Source organism: Phascolarctos cinereus, unplaced genomic scaffold, assembly GCF_003287225.1.
Source record: "Phascolarctos cinereus isolate Bilbo 61053 unplaced genomic scaffold, phaCin_HiC Scaffold_2;HRSCAF=192, whole genome shotgun sequence".
Classification (NCBI taxonomy): domain Eukaryota; kingdom Metazoa; phylum Chordata; class Mammalia; order Diprotodontia; family Phascolarctidae; genus Phascolarctos; species Phascolarctos cinereus.
In genome coordinates this window covers 332,027,685-332,050,287 of record NW_027555625.1, presented here as the reverse complement: position 1 = coordinate 332,050,287, position 22,603 = coordinate 332,027,685, and the positions used below count along the sequence as shown (strand labels likewise).

Genomic DNA, 22,603 nt, shown 5'->3' with positions numbered 1-22,603 from the left:
TATTCCAAAAGGCAAAAGATATAGGCTTACAACCAAGAATACCTTACCCTACCCTTGACTTTAATCTGGGAGCAGGATGGACCTAGAGAACCTTCAAGCATGCCTAATGAAAAGACCAGAGTGGATTAGTAATTTTGAAATACAAACACAGTACTTAAGAGAAACATAGAAAGGTGAATTTATTTGAGCAATTTGAAGGTGCTATGTGATGGTGAAGGGCTAACATCCTAGTAAGGGAAGGACAAACAAGTGTCCCTTCTGGACCTTAAAGTCTTCAAAGGGTAATGAGGGAGTTTAAAAAAAAAAAAAGAAAGACAAAAATTCTGGAGGTGAATTGGTTCTAAATAGAATGAGGGTTTTAAGAGGGGAAAGAAAAGGGAAAGTTAAGGGAAGAATACATTAAGTAGGAAGGAGGAATAAGGAGGTAGAACTTACTGTTTCCCACAACTGTAGTATATGAGAAGAGTATATATATATGCATGTATGTATGTATGTATATGTGTACACACACATACATGAGGAAGAGGTTGGAGGGAGTGAGCATCAGATGAACCTCATTCTTATTATAAACAAAGGAGAGTTGAACAAACACATATACACACACGAACAGAAATGCATCCAATTTAATTGGCAAACAGATGGGGATGGGTAGTAGTGTTACAAGAGAGAATAATACCTGGGAAGGAATAGTCTCAAGCGATAACAAACAAACTTCCTGATCTTGAAGCCAAAATTGAAGAAGAAAGAAAGGAGGAAGAGAAAGAGGAAGAGGAAAGGGAGGAAAAGGGAAAGAGGGAGGAAAGGGAGGAAGAGGAGCTGTACAATCCTCTTTTTGTGTTATTCGTATATGGAAATGATTGTCATTTGTGGGGTTTGGAAGTTTGTCAAGTTTAGGATATAAAAGGAAAGTTCCAACATGTGAGGTGGTCCCCATATGAGGAACTTATGGGAGTTCATAGACAAGAATCACATAGGATAGGTAGGCATGGATGCATTGCAATCTGCATCTTTGGAGGAAATTTCCAAATTGATGACTATTACAGATCCATTTGAGTACTGAGTATTTTGAGTAAGAAACTATGAATACAAGGAATTCAGAAAAGCATATAAAGATTTATATGAATTGATGCAGAATAAAATAAGTAGAACTAAAAGAATACACCCAACTAAAACAATTCAACTGAAAAGATCACTAAAAGGAAGTCAAACTCTGAGTAACTGAAAAACCAATGATGGTCTCAGAAAACAGATAATGAAACTTACTTCCTAACTCCCAACAGAGAGGCAAAGGACTACCAAGGCCGAATGTCAGATGTAGTCACTATATTGAGTATTTTCACTTGATGATTTTTCTTTGTTATAAGGGAGGGTTCAACTGAAGCGAAGATGAAGTGGCTTGGCTTTTTGTCTTGTTTTTGTTTTTGTTATTCAGAAATGACTGTGATCTAAAGACAAAAGGCCTCCATAAAACATTTTTTAAATGACATCCTGAAGAGATAAACAGTAATAATTGTGATGAAGAGGAAGAAAGGAAGTTGTTCAAATAAGCCATTATGGATGCAGAGGAAGTCATCAACCAACTTAGATTTTCTCAAAAATGTCTTTAGATGAGGAGAGTAACACAAAGATGGTATTAGAAGAGGAATATGAAAAGAAGTGTTGGTCCTTGAAGATTAGTATCCAGAGTGATAACCCAAAATAAAAATAAAATGATCCAGATAAAACCAGAATGAAGAGAGGTTGGTGAGGAATTCTACACACAATGAAGAGGGAGTGGTGGTGTTGGTGGGGTTGGGAGAGTCAAGGAGGGGAAAGGACCCCTGTTTAGGGGTGGATGGAATAACAGACGACAGAACCATTGTTCTCCTTCTGTTTTGCTACCAAGAAGAATGATCTTTGGACTGGAGATGAGAGAACAAAAATAGCTAATAGGAAACTGCAAACCAAGGAAACAGACAGGGATAAGAAGAAAGCCTTCAGCTGCTCTTGAGCAGTTCAATCCAACCAGCTCAAAGGAGCTGCAGTCCAGGATGCGAAAAGAGCTGGCAGATGTGATTGCTGAGCCACCATCAACGAACTTTGAAAAATGATAGACAATGAAAAAGGTGCCATTACACCTGAGAAGGGCAAAAATTAACCCAATTTTCAAAAAGAGGGAAGATAATAGAATCTGTGACCTATAGGCTTGCTTGTCTTATAAGCATGTTTGTCTTGTTTTTTGTTTTGTTTGGTTGGTTTTTGTTCAGTCATTTCAGTCGTGTCTGATTCTTCATGACCCCATTTGGGGTTTTCTTGGCAAAGATACTGGAGTGGTTTGCCATTTCCTTCTCCAGCTCATTTTACAGATGAGGAAACTGAGGCAAACAGGGTTAAGTGACTTGTCCAGGGTCACACAGCTGGTTAAGCATCTGAGGTCAGATCTGAACTCAGGAACATGAGTCTTCCTAACACCAGACCCAGCATTTTATCCACTGCACCACTTGGCTGGTCATGCTCATCTTAGATTCTGGCAAAAAAAAAAATTTTAATAACTAGTAAACCATATGAAAAAGGAGATGGTGATCACAAAGAGATCGAATGGCTTCATTGAGAACCACATTAGCCTTCTTATGCCATTATTAGGCTAGTGGATAATTCAGCCAACCATCCAGTAAGACAGTCTTTCATGCTATCCTTATGGTCGAGGTGGAAGGGCACAGGCTAGACAAGAAGTAGAACAGTTAGGTGATTTAGGATAGACCCAAAGAGTTACCATTAATAGCTTGATGTCAACTTGGAGGGAGATCGCTAATGGAGTGCCATAGAAATATGCCTTAGGACCTATGCTTTTTAATATTTTGACTTGAATAAAGGCAGAGATGGCATGCTTATCAAAATTGCAGCTGATACAAAAACGGGAGAGATAGATATGATTTTGGGTGGTAGATTCAGCATACAAGAAAAAATCTCAACAGTCGAGAACATTAAGCCAGATCTAATAAGATGAAATTTAATAGGATTAAATGTAAAGTCTTTCACTTAGGTTCAAAAATTCAATTTTGTTGGAGAAGATGTGGGAAAATTAGAACACTAATGTAATGTTGGTGGAGTTGTAAACTGATCCAACCATTCTGGAGAGCAATTTGGAATTATGCCCAAAGGGCTATAAAATTGTCATACCCTTTGATCCAGCAATACCACTACTAGGTCTGTATCCCAAAAGAGATCACAAAAAAGGGAAAAGGACCCACATGTACAAAAATATTTATAGAAGCTGTTTTTGTGGTGTCAAAGAATTGGAAATTAAGGAGATGCCCATCAATCAGGGAATGACTGAACAAGTTGTGGTATATGGATATAATGAAATATTATTGTGCTGTAAGAAATGATGAGCAGGCAGATTTCAGAAAAACCTAGAAAGACTTACATGAACTGATGCTGAATGAAATTAGCAGTACCAGGGGAACACAGTAACAACAACATTGTGTGATGATCAACTATGATAGACTTCTTTCTTCTCAGCAATACAATGATCCAAGACAATTCCCAGAGATGGGAAATGCTGTCTTCATCCAGAGAAAGAACTATGGAGTATGAATGCAAATCAAAGCATATTATTTTCACTTTTGTTGTTTGGTTTTTTTCTTTCTTGTGGTTTTTCCCTTTTGTTTTTGATTCTTCTTTCACAACATGACTAATGTGGAAATATGATTAATGTGATTGTACATGCATAACCTACATCAGATTGCTTACTGTCTTGGGGAGAGGGGAAGGGAAGGAGGGAGGGAGAAAAATTCAGAACTCAAACTCTTACAAAAGTGAATGTTGAAAACAATCTTTACATGTAATGGGAAAAAATAAAACACTATTAAGTGGGGAAAAAATTCAATTTCACAAGTACAAGATGGGGATGGTATGACTATGATAGCAGTTTGTGGGAAGATTATCCAGGAGTTTTAGTGGGCTTACAAGCTAAACATGAGACAATATTAAGATATAGCAGCCCAAAAGCTAGTGTGATTTTAGGCTACATGAAGAGAGTAATAGCAACTAGGACTAGGGAGGTTATAGTCTCACTGTACTCAGAGCCATAAAAATCTCTGTGTTAGAAGGGACCTCCCAGCCTAGAAAGCCTCAGCAGGAATCCCTTCAGCATATCAGATGAGCTTTCGCTTGAAGACATCCACTGAAAGGAGAACCTCTCCCTTCGGAGCCAGCCTGTTCAAACTCTCCTTAGGAAGGAAGTTTTTCCTTTCCTCCAGCCTAAATTTGCCCCCATACAACTTGCAGCTCAGAAGCATCCCATGTTCCTGGTCCTGCCCTCCAGGGCCAAGCAGAACAAGTGTAACGCCTCTTGCACAGATAGTCTTTCCAATAAACGAAGCAGCTAACATGCCCTCCCCAGTCTTTTCTTCTCCACGTGAAACATTCCCACTTTCTTTTATCTTATTCTCCCATGACATGATCCTTAGCATCCTTAGCCGCCCTAACAGTCCTCCTCTGGACAGTCTCCAGTTTATGAGCATCCTTCCTAAAATGTGAACTGGCCTGGCCGCCGCCGTGCCTGCCTCTCTTAATGCTAAGAAATAATGGCTAGCATTTATATAGCATGTTAAAGCCTGCAAAGCACTTTACAGATATTATCTTTTTATCCTCACAGCAAGCCTAGGCTGCAGATGCTTTTATTATCCCCATTTTGCAGTTGAGGAAACTGAGGCAGGTGAAGGTTAAGTGATTTGCCCAGTATCCCACATTTAGGAAGTGTCTGAGGCTGGATTTGAACTCAGATCTAACTGACTCCAAGTCCAGCACTCTATCCACTGTGCCACCTAGCTGCTATGATCATATTAGCTTTCTTGGCTGCCTTGTTAATTTTTGTTGAGTTTATAAGCCATTGAAACCTTGGGTCATTTTCAGATACTCTGCTGTGGTGAGACCACACCTAGCACAATCTTTAGCTCTGGACACCACATTTTAGGAAGAGAACTGACAAGCTAGTAAATATCCAAAGGATGGCAGGCAGGATGGTGAAGGGTCTTGAGATCATCCTTCTGGATCAGTTTAAGTCATTATGGATGCTTAGTCTAGAAAACAGAAGACTTGGGGGCACGTGATTTCTCAACATGAAACAGATCAGACTTTTTCTGCTTGGCCTCAGAGACCAAACTACAAACAATGGTGAGAAGCTGCAGAGAGGGGTTTTGAGGCTAGATACAAGGAAAATTCCTAGTAATCAGAGGTGCTCGTAATTGTAATGGACTGCCTGGAAGGTAGTCACTAAAAAGTCTTTAAGGGAAGACAGGTCAGCCACTTGTTGGTGTGAAAGCAAATCTTGGCCAGGTGTGGATTACCACACTAGATAGACTCTGAGGTCCTTTCAGTTCTTAAATTCAATGATTTTGTGATTCTATGGAGGTGTCATGGTTATCCAGGTAAAGAAAACAGCATATCAAAGGCATAGAGATCCCACTGAGTAAGGTACTAAAGGATGGAGCTAACCAGCACAGACAGGGAGCCCTTCCTTCAATACCCCAGCCTGCCTTCTACTCAACTCCCACCAAGGTTTCCCCTTCCCATGGTTATGGGCCCAAGCCAGGGGTGGGAAAGGGGTGGCCCTCTAAGTCCTCAAGTGTGGCCCTCTGACTGAATCCAAACTGTTTGGTTTGGATTCAACTACAGATTCCCTACCCCTGCCCAAGACACTGACTGCAGGGCAAATGTGGTCACTCACACGCAAGAGTGTGCTGGTTAAGGTTTAACAACCAGCTCTATGAGGGGAGGGGGAGGGAGATGTATACAAGACACACTTAAATTTAACCTACGTTATTAATATCACTTTCTTAAGTCTAGACAAATAGCAAAACAAACAATAAAGTCCTGATTCGTAACATTTACCAATCTCCAAGATGTAAAATGTTGACACTCAGAATTTAACAATCAGTTCTCATAAGCCAGTTTGAGCTGGCTGTAGCCAACCTTGCTTCGAATACAGTCCTTCCAGTAAGATAGAAGACTACCAGGCCTTACCATCTGCCCTTCCACTGTACCCTAAGAAGAGCCAGGCCTTTCTGTCTTCTCTGCTGTTGAATTCTCTTACATGTATAACTTCCCTAATTATAACCTGAGGTCTCTGAGAGCAGGGATTCTCTCACTTTTCTGTTTTGTACTCCCAGAGCATCCTAGAATGCTTTAAGCACAATAAGTATTTAATAAATACTTTTCCGGTCCATTCCACAGAAGTGGGAGACCAGCTAGTATGCTCAGCCAACAATCTGGTTGGGCTCTAGAGGCTAGGATCTACATAGAAGAATAGTGGGAGATAAGATGAGAAGAGGAGGAAAAACAGCTTCAAGGTCAAGGAATTAGGAAGACTCATCCCTTTTTAATGTCTACCTGATTTGTTCCTTCTGCTACCCACTCACAGCCCCAGCTTAATGCAGGCCCTATCTGTCCTCATCTGAACCAGCATAAAACGCTGCCTGCCTCTGGGCTCTCCTCTCTCCAGTCCCTCCTACAAACATTGACCAGAGCATCTGCCTAATATACAGGTGGGACCTAATGTGGAGGCGTGACCATGTCACACCAACACTCCTTCCTCACAAATCTCCAGTGGCTACCAAACTCCTGAGTGATCAGATCTAAACTCTTCAGCCTGGCATTTGAGGTCCTCCACAGTCCGACCCTATGCCTCTACAAACTTCCTTCCAACTCCTACTACTTCCATACTGCCCTCCAACCCACTCACTCCCCTGCAGTCTACCTATCCCACGAGCTTTGTTGTTATTGTTCACTCGTTTCAGTTGTGTCCAACTCATCGTGACCCCATTTGAGGTTTTCTTAGCAAAGATACTGGAGTGGTTTGCCATTTCCTTCTCCAGCTCATTTTTACAGATGACAAACTGAGGCAAACAGGGTTAAGTGACTTTCCCAGGATCATACAACTAGTAAGTAGTGTCTGAGGCCAGATGTCTTTCTGACTCCAAGCCCAGAGCTCTGTGCGTTACGGCACCACCTAGCTGCCTGAACATGATGATAAACTCTGTGGCTGGCTCTACTAACCTGGCCCAGCTACTGATCTGCAAACTACCAAAAAACTGGAGTAGTTTACAATTTCTTTCTCTATGCCCACTCCTTCCTCTTTTCCACATCCCTAAAAACAATAACAACAAAAGCAACAATGGTAATAATAATTATATGACTCTTTAAGGTTTGTGAAGCAATCCTCGTAATGATCCTGGGAAGGAGGTACTATTATTCCCATTTTACAGATGAAAAAACAGTCAGAGAATGACTAAGTGACTTGCCCAGGCCACATAGCTAAAAAGTGTCTGAGGCAGGATTTGAACTCGGGTCTTCCTGATTTCAAGTCCAATATTTTATCCACCATACCACCTATCTGCTAAGTCCTATCCCATTAAATTGGAAACTGAGGCATATCATCAATGACTCAGGAAGATGTACAACAGTGCAGGAGGCGTCCAATAATTCCCTAGAGGTGAAGATATTAAGCTGATTTTTACCATTTGATAATTGATTCTACTCTGTCATTGATGCTATTCCGTATTACCGCCCTATTTTAAATGACTGCTCAAGCCACATTGCTACATCCTTGACCTGAGGCTCAGGAATCCAGCTCTCCCTCTGGGTTACCTTAAAGTTAGCTTAAAAGAAAGGTTATTATCTCTAACGCTGGTCTCCCCTAGGATACTTCACGGATATGTTTGTTTAGCCCTATAAAATTACCATCCCCAAAAGATACATCATCTGCCCTTCCCTGTCTTTGTGTAGTTAAGGAAGGTTTTATCTATTCCAAGGACAGAGCAAGTCTGTTCATTCTGATCCCCTAGCAAAGGCGACCAGATACACATAGGTCCTGTAAAACAATTAGCATTCCTTCATTGTTAGAGGGTGGCATGATTAGCCTCACCGGAACGCCCCAACCCTACAACCACAACCTATCCCCTTTTCTCCACGCCCACCAAGACCCCTTATTTCTTGTGTGTTTAATAAAGAGAGTCCTTTCCTTCTCTGGGAGTCACTAGCTTTCCTGAGGTTGCCCCTCTGACCAGTTTTGTCAATAGTCACATATGTCACTGCTAGTAAACTGATCTTGCTCAGAGTCTGTACCTCAGTCTACCTTTATTTGAACTAATTGAGACGCAGGAAATATCCTGGCATAGGGTGAGGAAAAATATTTATGACTGCATTTATATGCCAATGCATACAACGGGATCTGGCAAACCTCACCCATGGGCCAAGTCCACCCCATCAACTTTAGCTTGGGCCGGGTAAAAACAAGTGATGGTGGGATTTAGTCCCCAGACCTGGGTGGTAGTTTTGCTGACAATAAAGCTAATTTAACATCTTAATGCAAGGGCATCAATAGGACATCAGATCTCTTAAGTGGCATACAGGGTCACATAGCTAATAAGTCTCAGAGATGGGACTTGAACCTGTATCTTCTTAACTCAAGGTCCAGAATTCTATTCACTGCACCACTCTCCTAGTTTCAGAAGTTTCTTCTTCTGCAAAATGAGGAAGTTGGACTAGATCAGTGGTGTCAAACTCAAATAGAAAAGGGGGCCACCAAACTGTACTTAAGGATCCCTGTGGGCCACATATGGACTTAGAAAACCACATATTAACATCATCTACATTATATTGTATTTTTATTTATTTTGTTAAACATTTCCCAATTACATTTTCATCTGGTTTGGGCCTCATTCGGTTATGGTGCCCCCTGTAATGTGTTGTTGACACCACCTCTGGGTGGGGGAGGGGCAGCTAGGTGGTACAGTGGATACAGCACCAACCTTGGAGCCAGGAAGAACTGAGTTCAAATGCAGCCTCACACACTAGCTCTGTGACCCCGGCCAGACACTTAACTGGCAAGACACCACCTCTGATATAGAGGATCCCCAAGATATTTTCTAGCTCTAAATCTATGATTTAGACTCTAGAGGAACGAATTTTAAAAGAGTTCAGAAAAAAGGAAAAATATGACTCCTTGGCTTTAGATCCTAAAAGGAAGCTAGCTCAAGAAGAATGGGAGGTTCAAGGGTGAAATTCTGACAGTGCAACTTTCTATTATCCCAAAGAGAAAAGAAAGAGGGAAACATCTAAAAAGACTTTGGAGGCTTCTTCATGACTACATGGGGAGGTTATATGATGAGCTCAAATAAAAAAAAAAAGAAAGAAAGAGAGAGAGAAAGCAAGGGCATATAACAGAGGACAAATGCAGAAGTGCAGCAAGACTTGCATCAACAGCGTCAGAAAGGCCAAGGACTGAAAAGGATTCTTAACCCCAGGACCGTGAAACAGGCTTGGGAGGAGGGGTGCGGGTCCATGGGTAGATTTCAGGAGGTCTGTGTCTTTGGATGCAGAAAAAAATTATACCTTTCTTTTCACTAACCTCTAACTGAAATTAAGCATTTCCTTCAATTCTTTAAAAACATCATCCTGAGAAAAGATGCATCAGCTTCACCAGACTGCCAGAGGGGTCCGTGATACACAGAAAGCTGTGTCTGGGACTAGAGCAAGCTGAGGCCTACGATGAATGCTTGTGATAACAAAGGTTATTTAAAAAGCTCTGTTGGGGGCAAGAAGAAACAGGGATGGGATGGGACCAGCGGATGGGCAGGTGATAAACAGGGAACAGCCAGAAAGTAAAATGAATTAACTACCATTTGGTATCTGTTTTCTCTGTCAAGGAGAATGACCTTCAGACTGGGAAATATAGCACAAATATGGTTAAGAGGTGAAATAAATGTAAGGGAACACCCTGTTACTCTAAATGGGTTTGTCTCCTGGACTGAAAAAAATTACACCCCAGAGTACTGACAGAGCTTGAAAATGTTACTGCTGAACAGCTACCAGTGATCTTTCAGGAATAATGAAAAAACAGGAGGGTCCACAGGACTGAAAATGGATAAATAATGTACCTTTTTTTTCCCAAAAAAAGATGGGTTCTAGAAACTACAGGCCATTGACCTTTAAAGTCAACCCCCGGCAGAATTCTAGAATTGATTAGTCAGTCAATGGGTGATAGGCCAGCACTCAGATGATGGCAAAAGCCATCACGAAGAGCCAGGTTGGGCTCATTGAAAACAAATAACACCAGATTCAATTCAATTCCTTTTTTTGAACAGTTACTAGCCTTCGATTGATCAGGAGACTGTCTCCTTAGATCTACTGAGTCTGTATTTCAGCAAGGCATTTGAAAGACTCTGGCAAGTTATCTTTGTGGGTGAGGAGAGGGCTAGCCTAATTGATAGTACAATTAGGTGCACTCATAGACCGTCGAAAAGCTGTCCCCAGGAGTTAATTAGGAGATTGCTGTCAGCCTCTGACAGGCCAAGTCAGAGTGGTGCCTTGGGGCTCGTTGTCCCTAGTCTTGCTTGTTCAACATTTTTATTTTATTCAGACACTTGGATTAAGGTAAAACGGCATGCTTATCTTACTGCAGATGGAAAAAATAGTTGCCACGTTTAATGACAGAATCAGGATTTTTTTTTAAACCATAAGCTGGAATGATGGACCAAATCTAATAAAAATGAAATTTAATAAGGGACCATGTAAAGGCCTGCATGTAAGTTTAAAAAAAAAAAATCTACCACACAAGTATAGGATGTGGCTGGATAAAAATTTTGTGTGAAAGAGACCTGGGAGTTTTAGTGGACTACAAATGCACGATGAATCATCTGTGAGACATGGAAGGCCCCTCCCCTCCCCCTAAAAAAAAAAAAGCTAATGTGACTTCAGGAGATATGTAGAAAGATCTGATGGAAGAACAATAAAAGTATTGTTGTCCTCTGCCCTGCTGTGTGCCCAGCATCGTGCTAACTGCTCCTGATACAAAAAGAGGCAAAAGATAATCCCTGCCCTCAAGGAGCTTACAATCTAAGGGGAGAGACAACAAGCAAACATCTATACAGACAAGCTATATGTAGGGTAAATAGGAAATAATTAACAGAAAGCACCAGAATTAAGAGGAATTGGCAAAGGCTTCCTGGTCAAAGGTAGGATGTTAGCTGGGACTTGAAGGAAGCCAGGGATCAGTGGAGATGAGGAAGATGATCAGACCAGGCACGGAGGACAGCCAGAGAGAATACCCAGAGCCCAGAGCTGAAAGATGGAGGTCTTATTTGGTCAGTTCTGGACACCACATTTGGGAAAGAGATTGACAAGCATATGTGGAGAAGGCCAGTAGGATGGAGGGGTGGGGAGTGAGAAGGAACCATGCCCCAGGAGAATTGCCTAAAGGAACTAACTGTTCAGTGCTGTTTAGCCATGCAAAGGAAGACCAGGGCCAATCTTTCCAAACAGCCCAAGAGCTGTCATGTAAAAGCTGGACCAGATCAGCTCTGGGCGGCCAGAGCAGGTAGAACTAGGAGCAAGGGGGACAAGCAGAGACAATAAAAGCAAATGTCACCTCATCCAGCTCCACACAGTGAACTTTATAACGATGGGAGCTGTCCAGAAATGGAATGGGCTGCTCCAGTGGGGAGAGCTTTCTGTCACCAAAAGGGCTTGGGCAGGGCCTGAAGCTCTCTCATTCCATCTCTCTGTCTCTCTTTCTCTGTCTCTGTGTCTCTCTCTCCTTCCCTCCCTCTCTCTCTGTCTCTTTCTCTCTCTGTGTCGCTCTCTTCCTATGTCTCTGTCTCTGTCTGTCTGTCTCTCTCTGGCTTTGTCTCTCTCTCTCTCCATGTCTCTCCTCCTCTCTCTGTCTCTCTCTGTCTGTGTCTGTGTCTGTTTCTCTCTCTCTCTCTCTCTCTCTCTCTCTCTCTCTCTCTCTCTCTCTCTCACTCACTCACACACACACACACACACACACACACACACACACACACACACACACACACTACACAAGAGATTTCTGCACAGGATAAGAGCCTGAGTTAGATAACTCCTAGGCTCCCTTTCCAGCACTCAGACTCTAAGATTTTGTGATTTATCCAACAAGAGCCCTCCCCGTCTGGTCCAACCCACACAGATCCCTCCCTTCTCTGACCTTTCACTGCCAGTACCACTACAATCAAGTACCAGCCAACTCTTCCACCATTTTTACAGGTGTGAGAGTCTTGTCTCCCTCCCCCTACCCCAGCAAACGTGAGCTTCCCTGAGGGTGGGGACAGTGTTTTACACTCCTCAGGGGGCTACCAAGAAGGAGTGCAGAAAAAGCTTGCAAACAAAATGACTGACAAGTGGCCTTCCAGTCACTGGAGCAGTGGGCTGCAGATCAGGGAACGTGGGGGTAAGGAAAGGATGCTTACCACGGCTCTCCTGCACTCACCTACAATGAGTCCGACCTCACAGTGGGGGTCCTCATACCCACAGGACATCATGGTCCCCACTGTGTCATTGACAATGGCCACCACGTTCAGCTCCACTCCCTGTGCACAAAAGGCCACCGGTTGCCAGGCAACAGTCATCATGGCAACCAATGCTGGACCTACAGCCTCTGGCAGGGAGCAATGTCCTTGCCTTCAGTGAAAACTGTGTCCCAGCTAAGGGGACTTCAGGGCTCCCAGGATGGTAGATTAGACCCCCTCCCCAAAATCTGCCCCTCAACAATTCCATGGGAAACCCTGAATCACCCCCCCCCGGAAAGGTTCTCTAGCCAACCAGAGCAAGGCCTCCATTCTCCCTGGATGAAATAGCTCTTAGCATCCCCAAAGTGAGAGCCCCCCACATGCCTTTCCCAGATGAGGACTCCTGGGTCCCCCACCCAAAGTCCCCCAGATCCATAGAGGCCCTACCTGTCTGCGTCTGATGGCGGCTCGAAGCAAGGACACGACATCCTGGCCCTCACAGTCTGATGCCTTAAAACCTTTGGTCCAGTTCAAGAGGATACCCTGCAGGTTAGGACATAAATGATGAGGGGGCTCAGGACAGATCACAGATCAGATATATCAAAGACTACTTCCTTCCACAGTCCCAAGACCCTCCATGCAGAGTAACCTGTCCACAGAAGGTCAGAGTCAGTGCCCCAAGACCTTGTCTCTCCTCCAAATTACATTTACTCCCTTCTCCTACTTCACAATCTAATTAAATTTCATTAGCTGAAAGGTTTCAAAATATTTAGGAAAGATAACACGTTGGCCCTTTTAGAAGCCAAGCGCAGATGATGAGTCCAGAATGAGTGAATTAGGAACAAGCTGGGGTAAACACAGAGCTATCAGCAGGCTTTTTTTTTTCCAAAGGTAGTTCAAAAGCAGTAGACAAAAATGGGGAAAAGAAAAAAAAATGGGGAAAAGGAGAGAGAAGTCTGAGTTCGCAGGATTTGTAACTGGAAGGAACCTCAGAGAGCATCAAGTTCAATCTCATCATTTTACAGAAAAGGAAACCAAGTCACACAGGTGGTAGAACAATCCAAGATACAATATTTAGAGAAGCTAAGTTTAAATGATTTAATTGGCAACAAAGTAGTAAGTAGGAGGCCCACAACCCCAGCCTCTGGGTGCCATGAGGCAGTCCCAGAAATTTCATTTTCTCTTCCTAGCCCTTGTCCCACCCACCCTCCACCCTTTCCCAGCCTGTCCTTGCTGCTGTTGCTGCTGTTTCTGTCTCCCCTGATTACTTCCCTCCACATTCCCAAGTCTCTTTACCTGATCCAGACCAACTTGTTTGCAGGGGAAGGAGAAGGTGAAACCCAAGGGCAGGGTCTGTCCACTCAGACCATGCTCCTTCTGGAAGTCCACTATGCAGTCTACAATGTGGTCAAAGAGCTTCAGGGGTAAGAGAGGAAGGCCAGGTTCAGAAGACTGGGTCACAGAGTTCTCTCCCTGCCCTTTCTTCCCACCCAGGCCCAGCCCAGCCCCAGCCCAGCCCCAGCCTCCAGCCTCCAGCCTGGGAAAAGGAATGCGGGCCTAAACTTTTGGTAAAGGTGATGGCTAAGGGGCAGGGCTGGTACCTGCTGCCCAGTCCCCTGGGTCACACTCTCAGGAATGGAGAAAACCTGGTTGGTAATCTTGACACCTCCCTCACTCCTGCTGCCCACTTTCACCCAGAGTACCCGGAAGTTAGTGCCCCCAAGGTCCAGAGCCAGGAAATCTCCCCTTTCTGCAAAAGAAATGAAGCCACAGCCTCAGGAGCCCCGGGAGGGGCACTTCAGGCCACAGGCGTGGGAGTCTAAAAGAAACTCTGGACCCCCAACCAGAAGTCCAGACCCCCTCACAATCTGCTGTCATCACCATAGGATTTCAGGGGCCTCAGAGGTTAGGTTCAGACACGACATGCTCTCCGCTCCTTTCTGGGCCCCCACGCCCTGTGTCCTGGGGGGCCAGCACTCTCCCCAGTGCCATCGGGCACACTCACCAGTACCATCAGGTGTAGCACAGACAAAGGTGGGCAGCATGGGTAGAGAGGAGTCCTCTCCCCGGAGACCCCGCACCATGGCCTCCCGCATTTGGGCCTGCACAGACTTCAGCTGTTCACTGTCCAGACGGAAGGGTGCCAGGGTCTCCTCCAAGTGGTGCCGATGTAACGCCAGGCGAGAGGCCACAGCGGTCACTATAGCCACCCCCCAGCCTCTGCCATCCTCCGAGGGGACAAAGGTGGTGTCAGAATCTGGAGCCAGGAGCCTCACCGTCTGCTGCAGGATGGCGCTGAACCTGGCCAGGGAGAGGAAGAAGCTCTCAGCTCAGCATCGCCTGCCCCTACACCTCCTAGGACTTCTCCCTCACAGGAGCTAGAGATGAAAGGGAACTTAGAGACCTCATAAATCCAAACTGCTCATTTTAAAGCTAAGGGGAGTGAAATCCAGACAAAGTAAGTGACTTGTCCAAGGAAACACAGTTAGGAAGCAGTAGGGAGGGAAGGGAATAAGCAACTATATAGCACCTACGAGTGCCAGGCAGCATGCTAAACACTCAACAAATTTTCATCTCATTTAATCCTCATAATCACCCTCCAAGGTAGGTGCTATTGTTCTCCCCATTTTACAGATGGGAAAACTGAGGCAAAGAGAGGTCAAATGTCTTGCCCAGGGTCACAAAGCTAGTGTCTGAGGCTACATTTGAACCCGAGTCTTCCTGACTCCATCCATTGCTACCAGCTGCCCACATCTGAAACCAGGTCTCCTGTGTATTCAGTCCTGTGTCAGCTCTATAGGCAGGCTCCTGGGGTGGGGTGTTCTTTCCCTGGAACACAGGAGAGCTAAGGAGAAAACTGGGCCTCATCTATGCCCAAATTTGCTGTGCCCTCAGCACAATATGACTCTGCTTAGGTGCAGTAGGCAGAGCACTGGAGTGGAGTCAAGAAGACCTGAGTTCAAATTTGACCTCAGACCATTACTAGCTGTTTGACCCTAAATAAGTCACTTAACCTCTGTCTGCCTCAGTTTCTTTTACTGTAAAATAGGAATAACAGTAGGATCTGCCTCCTAGGGTTATTGCATTAAATGAGGTCATATTTGTGAAGCACTCAGCACACTACATGCTTAGTAAATCCTTCCTTCCTACTTCCCTCCCCCCCCCAAGGTCCCTAATTGCTCCTCAGGCTTTTTGACCTTTCTACATTATTGGGCACCGCTGACCTCCATCTCCTCCTGGGTACCTCTCTGCTATGATTTTTTTGCGACACACCTCTCCTCTGGTTCTCCTCCCACCTCTCTGACTGCTCCTTCTCAGTCTCCTTGGATGACATTATCCATGTCAGGCCCCCAAACTGTGAATATCCCAGCAATGCTCTGCCTCCTACCTGTCTTTGTCTTCACTGTCACTTGGTGACCTCAGCAGCTCCCATGGGTTTAATAATCATCTCTATGCCAATGAATGAGTCCCAGATCTACACATCCATCCCTATACTCTCTCTCCTGAGCTCAGCCAGCATTACCAACTATTTATTGGCATTTCCCACAGGGAATCTGTTTCTAAAAATGTTTTGTTCAATTAACAATCATTTCTTTTCTTCCATCCCCCCTCCTTGGCTACAGATACACACACACACACACACACACACACACACACACACACACACACATACACATACACCACACACACCACACACCTCCCTAGGAGAAACAAACCCAAAAAACTCCTTATAACACATATACATAGTCAAGCAAAAGAAATTCCCACCCTAGCCACTTATAAGAAAGTATGTCTCATTCTCTATCTTGAGACCATCACCTCTGCCAGGGACTTTCAGGGGAAACATCAAACTTCACATAGCAAAAAGAGAACTCATACTTTCCCTAAAACCTATGCCTCTTCCCACCTGCTTTATTTCAGTCATGTTTATCACCATCCTTCTAGTAACCTAAGTTTTCAACCTGAGTCATCCTCAGCCCTTCCCTCTTCCCCATTGCAAGATCCAGTCAGTGGCCAAGTGTTGTTAATCCTGTCTCCACAACATCTGTCACATCTGCCCCTACTCTCCATTCACCTAGCTCCAACACTAATTCAGATCCTTATCACCTCCTCACCGGTCTCCCAGCCTCCAATTTCTTCCCTCTTCATCCTCTAGCCAGCTTCCCAAGTAATCCTCCTAAAGGACAGGCCTGGCAACAACCCTCCCTGTCCCCCAAAGCTCTGGTGGCTTCTAATTGCCTCTAGAATGAAAGACAACTTACTCTGTCATTCAAAGCCCTTCACAGTTTGGCTCTGGCTTGCTTTTCCAGGCTTGTTATGCATCCCTCTGCTCCAGGCACTCTTCATTCCAGCCAAACTGACCGGTTAGCTATTCCTGATCCACGAGCTCCTCTCTCCCATCTCCCTTCCTTTCCACCTTGCAGCAATGCCCCCCTCCTCCCCTCTGGCCCTCAGAATCCCCAGATCCCTTCCAAACTCAGCTCGTGTTACCACCTGCACCAAGACTTCTTGGCTCTCTGCCTCCCCCCACCCAAGTTACTATGCAGTGACTCTGAAGAGTTTTTATATTTACTTATGTTTGTACATGTTGTTTCCTCTGATCCAGTGTAAGCTCCTTGAGGGCATGGACTGTTTTTTTGTATCCCCAGAGCCTAGCACATCTGCCTGGCATACAACTGGTGCTTAATAAATGCTTGTTGATTGACTGGTTCCTCATCTGTCTAGATGAGACAATGGAATGGCTGAGCTGGCCTGGGACCCCCAGGTGGGAAGGAGACTGGGTGGAAAACAGTGGGGAAAGGGATCATGGTGGGGGGGGAGGGGTTGGAGGGGTTGGGAATAGAGCCTCCTCTACCACATAGCAGCCCCTACCCCCAACTGTTGTCATTGAGTTTAGTTGTAGTTGTTTAGTTGTGTCCGACTCTTTGTGATCCCATTTGGGATTTTCTTGGCAAAGATATTGGAGTGGTTTGCCATTTCCCTCTCCAGCTCATTCTACAGATGAGGAAACTGAGGCAAACAGGGTTAAGTGACTTGCCCAGGGTCACACAGGCTGGAAGTGTCTGAGGCTGGATTTGAACTAGGAGTCTTCCTGACTACGGCGCCACCTACCTGCCCCTACCCCTGCTTCAGAGCTAAAACTGCACACTCGGTGAAGGGTCCTGAAGCAATCCTCCTCTTTTTCCCCCACCAAATCAAAGCTTCAGTCATGACTTTAGGGGTGGGGAAAACTAAGGAACAGAGACAGCAGACCTGGGTTCAACTCCTGGACTTGCTTCTTATCAGCTATGTGACCTTGAACAAATCCCTTCCCCTCTTTAGCTCTCAGTTTTCTCCTCCTGGAACAGATCACCCCCAAGGACACTCCCACCTCCAGGGCCCACGATTCTAGGATTTGTGTCCCCCTATTCCTCCCCCACTCCCCCCCCCACCCTCATCCCGCCCCAGTCCACGTACCTGGGATGTTGCTCATAAACACGGCCCCCTGTAGCCACAGCTATGCCCAGATGGGATCTCTCCTGGTTGCTCTTCACTCGGGCAAGGATGGCGGAGAGGGCAGCAGCACAGAGGTGGGCAGCCCGGGCAGACACAGCCCCACACACCTGCTGTACCTGCTCACAGTCCCGGGGCGCTGGGGTTCAGGCCCAGCCCCTGCAGCACTGCCTGGGCCCGAGCCCTGCCGTGAGAGGGGCTAAAGAGAGAAGAGACAGAGCTGTGACCGGGGATGTCCAGGCCTGAAATCTCATCACCATAGGCCTGCAATTAGGGTGCTGAGGAGGGGCCACGCATCAGTATCAGCTAAAAGGGATGCCCCATGGATCATCTGCCCTTAATCCTTATTCCCATTCCCCTCCCCTGCCCCCACCTACCCCATGACATACACATTTCCCTCCAGGCCAGGGACTCCCAATGTTCCCCCAACTCACTCCTCGATCTCCATCACATGCTCTACGTGCACAGACCCACGGGTTAGCAGAGCAGGGGAGGTGATGCCCCCCAAAAGGGCCCTCTGGCCAGCCAAATGGATCAGCACCAAGCGAACGAGTTCTCCCAGGTACAGACCCCCAACCATCTTCTCAAACCTAGGGGTCCGGAGCAGAAAGGGGACCACTGCATTACAAGGCTTGTCCCCAAGGCAGGGAAGCGAAATGAGCACAGTGGACTCAGCTCTTAGAGAGGAGGGGGTGTTGGGGTGGGAGGAAATAGACCCAACAAACCAAGGCCCCGCCCCCAAAGAGACCTGGCACTAACATTCATTTGCTCACTTTCTTCAAAAGGGTGAACAGGTGTTAGGGAGGGGTGGATGGATTAGGACACAGAAAACAAAGCATCTCAATCCTCCCCAAACTCCAGCATCACCTTTGAGTCCCAGGGTTCAAGGATTCCTGGTCCAGTTGGAGGTCAAAGGGCGTCTGCACAGACTCCAGAGCCCCACTATCTCCAAAGGAACCCCACTGAACGTTGACACAGACACGGCCCTGGTCTTCCCCCAGCTCCCCTACATGCCGGGCCTCCTCCATGTAACAGGCATTGGTCCCTGTGTCTGTGGCCAGAGAGGACTGGTTACAGGCTCTGCAGGTGAGTGGGCACCCCCATGAGCCCACCAAGCAGAAGCATCCTCACCTACAACAAGCCCAATCTCACATGCCTGAGGCCTGGGGTCACAGCTCATCATGGTGCCCACTGTGTCATTCACTACAGCCACCACATCAATGTTGTAGGCCTGGGGAAAGAGAGGTCAGTAGAGGGTGGTCAGAGCCTGACTGGACAGAGTGAGGAGACATGATGCCATCACCACTGCCCATCAGATACATTTCTGGGCACTTGGTGCTATATCATGACTGGAATCTAATTTTTTTTTGGGGGGGGGCTAGGCAATGGGGTTAAGTGACTTGCCCAAGGTCACACAGCTAGTACGTGTCAAGTGTCTGAGGCTGGATTTGAACTCAGGTCCTCCTGACTCCAAGGCTGATACTCTATCCACTGTGCCACCTAGCTGCCCCTTGGAATCTAATTTTGATGCACATTCTTGGAATCAATAAAAGTTAATACATCATTTATTCAACATTTATTTGGCACCTGCTGTTTGCACAGTGTCTGAATTGGAAGAGACTCTGTTATTCACCTAGTCTAACTCATACCTGAACAGGTGTCCTTTCAACAAACTGCCCTGGAGTGGAGGCCTGAAAAGTTCCAAGAATGGGGAACCTACTCAGTCCTAGTTTACCCATTCCACTTTCAGAGAGTTCTCATCATTAGGAAGCTTTTCCTGATGCCAAACCAGAGCTTGTCTCTACATCTTCTATCCATTGTTTCTCCTTCTGCCTTTGGGGCTGACACAAACCCAGATAAGGCCTTATTACAATCTAAAGTCGTAAATGAAGACTTTCGGAAGTGAGTGCCCTTTGGCAGAAAGTTGTTTCTGACCAGAGGATTGAGGAGGACTTCCTGGAGAAGGTAGCTTTTAAGTCAGCCTTTAAAGAATGGATTGAACATGACTTACATGGAAATGTTTTGAATGAGAGCACATGTATGTAACCTCTGTCAAACTGCTTGCCTTCTCAATGGGGGAAGGGACGGAGGGACATAATTTAGGACTCAAAATTTAAAAAAAAATGTTAAAATTGTTTTTACATGAAATTGGGGGAAAATGAAATATTACATTTAAAGGAAAAAAAGAATAGATTGTAATTTGACAAGCATAGAGACATAATTGGGGAACAACTGGTCAACCAGTATGACCAGGACAGACAAGTTTGGAGAGGAGAGAAATAGCAGATGTCTGTAAAGATGAGATGGTGCTGGACTGTAGAGGGCCTTGAGCGAGAGGCAAAGAAGTGCGACTGGTGTATTGAAACCTGTCTTCAAATCCTGACTCTGACGTCTGTGACCTTAAGCGATGTAAGTAACTTCTCTGAGTCCATTTACTCCTCTGTAAATAAAGGACATGGACAAGATGATCTCTACCGTCTCTTCCAGTAAATGGCTCGCCCTTACCTATCAATTCATTCAACCTTCCATTGACATTTATTATGGACCTATTATGTGCCAGGCATTGTGCTAGGTGTGGAGATACAAAAGCAAAAATGAAATTAGCCTCTGACCTCAAAAAGCTTTCATTTTATTAGGGGTGAAACAATAGTAAACAGAAAAGTAATTGAAATATCTACAAAGCAAACAAAAAACGATTTGGGGGTGGGGGTGGGGACAGGGAAGATTTGCACCAGGAAGGAGGAGATAAGCTTCAGGTGGCACTTAAAACTTAGTTTGGAAGGAAGGTAGGGATTCTCTGGAGCTGAACGTGAGGCAGGAGTATAACCCAGGCACGGATAGAGATGGGAGATGAATGTTCTGTTCAGGAATAGCAAGGAAGCTAATTTGATTGGAATGTCAAGTGTGTGAAGGAGTATAATTCTCCATAAACCTGGAAATAGAAACAGACTGGCACCAAATTGTAAAAGGCTAGAATGAGGACAAGTTTATCTTTGTATCCCCAGCATCTAGTTCACAGTGCCAGGCAAATAGTAGGTATTTAATTAATGCTTACTGATTGACTGATTTAAAAACCAAAGATTATTCTGGCAGGAGTAGGAAGGCTGGTTAAGAGGAGTCTGGGAGCATGGGGCTCCTTAGACAAGCAGATGCTGAAACAAAGAGATGGCGCATGAAGCCAGTTCCGACAGCAGCCAGGCATAAATCTCTTACCGCTCTTATCTTGATGCATGCCACACCTAGCTAACACAGTCTCCTCAGCTGAATTAACACCCATGTCCTGCTCCTTAAGGCTCTATTCCAAGCCCTCGTGGTGATCTCATAAGCTCCCATGGATTCACTTCTTGTCTCTATGCAGATACCTCTCAGATCTATATATCCAGCCCTAACATGTCTCCTGAACTCCAGTTCAGCATTGCCAGCTGCTTGCTGGATTCAACATCAATCTATCCAAACTGAACTCATTATATTTGCTCAAAACCCATCCCTTCTCCATACTCCCCCTAATTCTGATGAGGGCAGAATCCTTCCAGACATCCAGTTTTTTGTTTGTTTGTTTGTTTGTTTGTTAGGCAATTGGGGTTAAGTGACTTGCCCAGGATCACACAGCTAGTAAGTGTCAGGTGTTTGGTCTGAGGCCGGATTTGAACTCAGATCCTCTTGACTTCAGGGCCAGTGCTCTATCCACTGCGCCACCTAGCTGCCCCTTCCAGACATCCAGTTTCACCATTTCAGTATCATCCTCTATTCTTCCCTCTTCCTGAGACATTTACCAACTGTGTGACCCTAGGCAAGTCACTTAACTTCTATCTGCCTCGGTTTCCTTAACCGTAAAAGGGAATAAAAACAGCACCTACCTTCTTGAGCTGTGGTGAGGATCGAATGAGATACTTGTTTAGCACAGTGCCTGGCACTCCCTCTCCCTTACCTCCCCTATCCAGTCAGCTGCCAAGCCTTATGGGTCATATCTGCACTGCATCTCCCACATTCATCCCCTTCTCTCCACTCACAATGGAGGAGTGACATAGTCAACATCTGAGGCAGCCCACTTCACTTCGGAATAGCTTTTGTTGTCAAGATGCTTTTCCTGACACCAAGCCTAAATTTTGTCTCTTTGCAATTCTCATCCACTATTCCTAGTACTTTGGAATAAAACTCACTTTCCCTCAAACCCAGAGCTAATCAGTTGCTGAGTCTTGTCATTTTACCCTCCCCCCCCACATCTCTCACATCCATTTCCCTCTTCCCCCAACTCCCACACCACCCCTCTAGTTCAGGCCCTTATCCGCTTTCACCTGGATTATTTCCATAGCCTCCTAATTGGTCTCCCTGCTTCCAGTTTCTCCCCTCTCCCATCCATCCTCCACATAACAGCCAAATTAATATTCTTTTTTTTTAATTTTTTTTTTTTTAGTGAGGCAATGGGGTTAAGTGATTTGCTCAAGGTCACACAGCTAGTACGTGTCAAGTGTTTGCTCTGAGGCCAGATCTGAACTCAGGTCCCCCTGACTTCAGGGCTGGTACTCTATCCACTGCACCAGCTAACTGCCTCCAAATTAATATTCTTAAGATGCAAGTCCAGCTACCTGCTCAAAAACTTTCTTCCTGTGATTCCCTATGGCCTCTAAAGATAAAATACAGAGAGTTCAGTCAGGCATTTAAAGTTTTTTTTAATCCAGTTCAGACCTACCTTTCAAGCATCATTTCATAACATTCTTCTTTATAAATTCTACATTCCAGCCAAACTAAACAATATGCTATCCTGCCAACAGTATCCATTTCCCACCTCCCATGCCTTTGCACGGGCATGGCCCCACGTC

The 22,603-nt window shown here is 45.3% G+C and overlaps 1 protein-coding gene across 1 annotated transcript in view; it reads right to left on the bottom strand.

Moving 5' to 3' along the window:
• The window catches only part of HK3 (hexokinase 3), a 51,702-nt gene that overhangs the window by 7,814 nt on the left and 21,285 nt on the right, over positions 1 to 22,603 (bottom strand). The window contains 10 exon segments of the mRNA XM_020998646.2: positions 12,272 to 12,371; positions 12,738 to 12,833; positions 13,587 to 13,706; positions 13,892 to 14,040; positions 14,296 to 14,591; positions 17,748 to 17,917; positions 17,919 to 17,982; positions 18,218 to 18,373; positions 18,651 to 18,834; positions 18,915 to 19,014. Of these exon segments, the coding sequence (XP_020854305.1) occupies positions 12,272 to 12,371; positions 12,738 to 12,833; positions 13,587 to 13,706; positions 13,892 to 14,040; positions 14,296 to 14,591; positions 17,748 to 17,917; positions 17,919 to 17,982; positions 18,218 to 18,373; positions 18,651 to 18,834; positions 18,915 to 19,014 (1,435 nt within the window).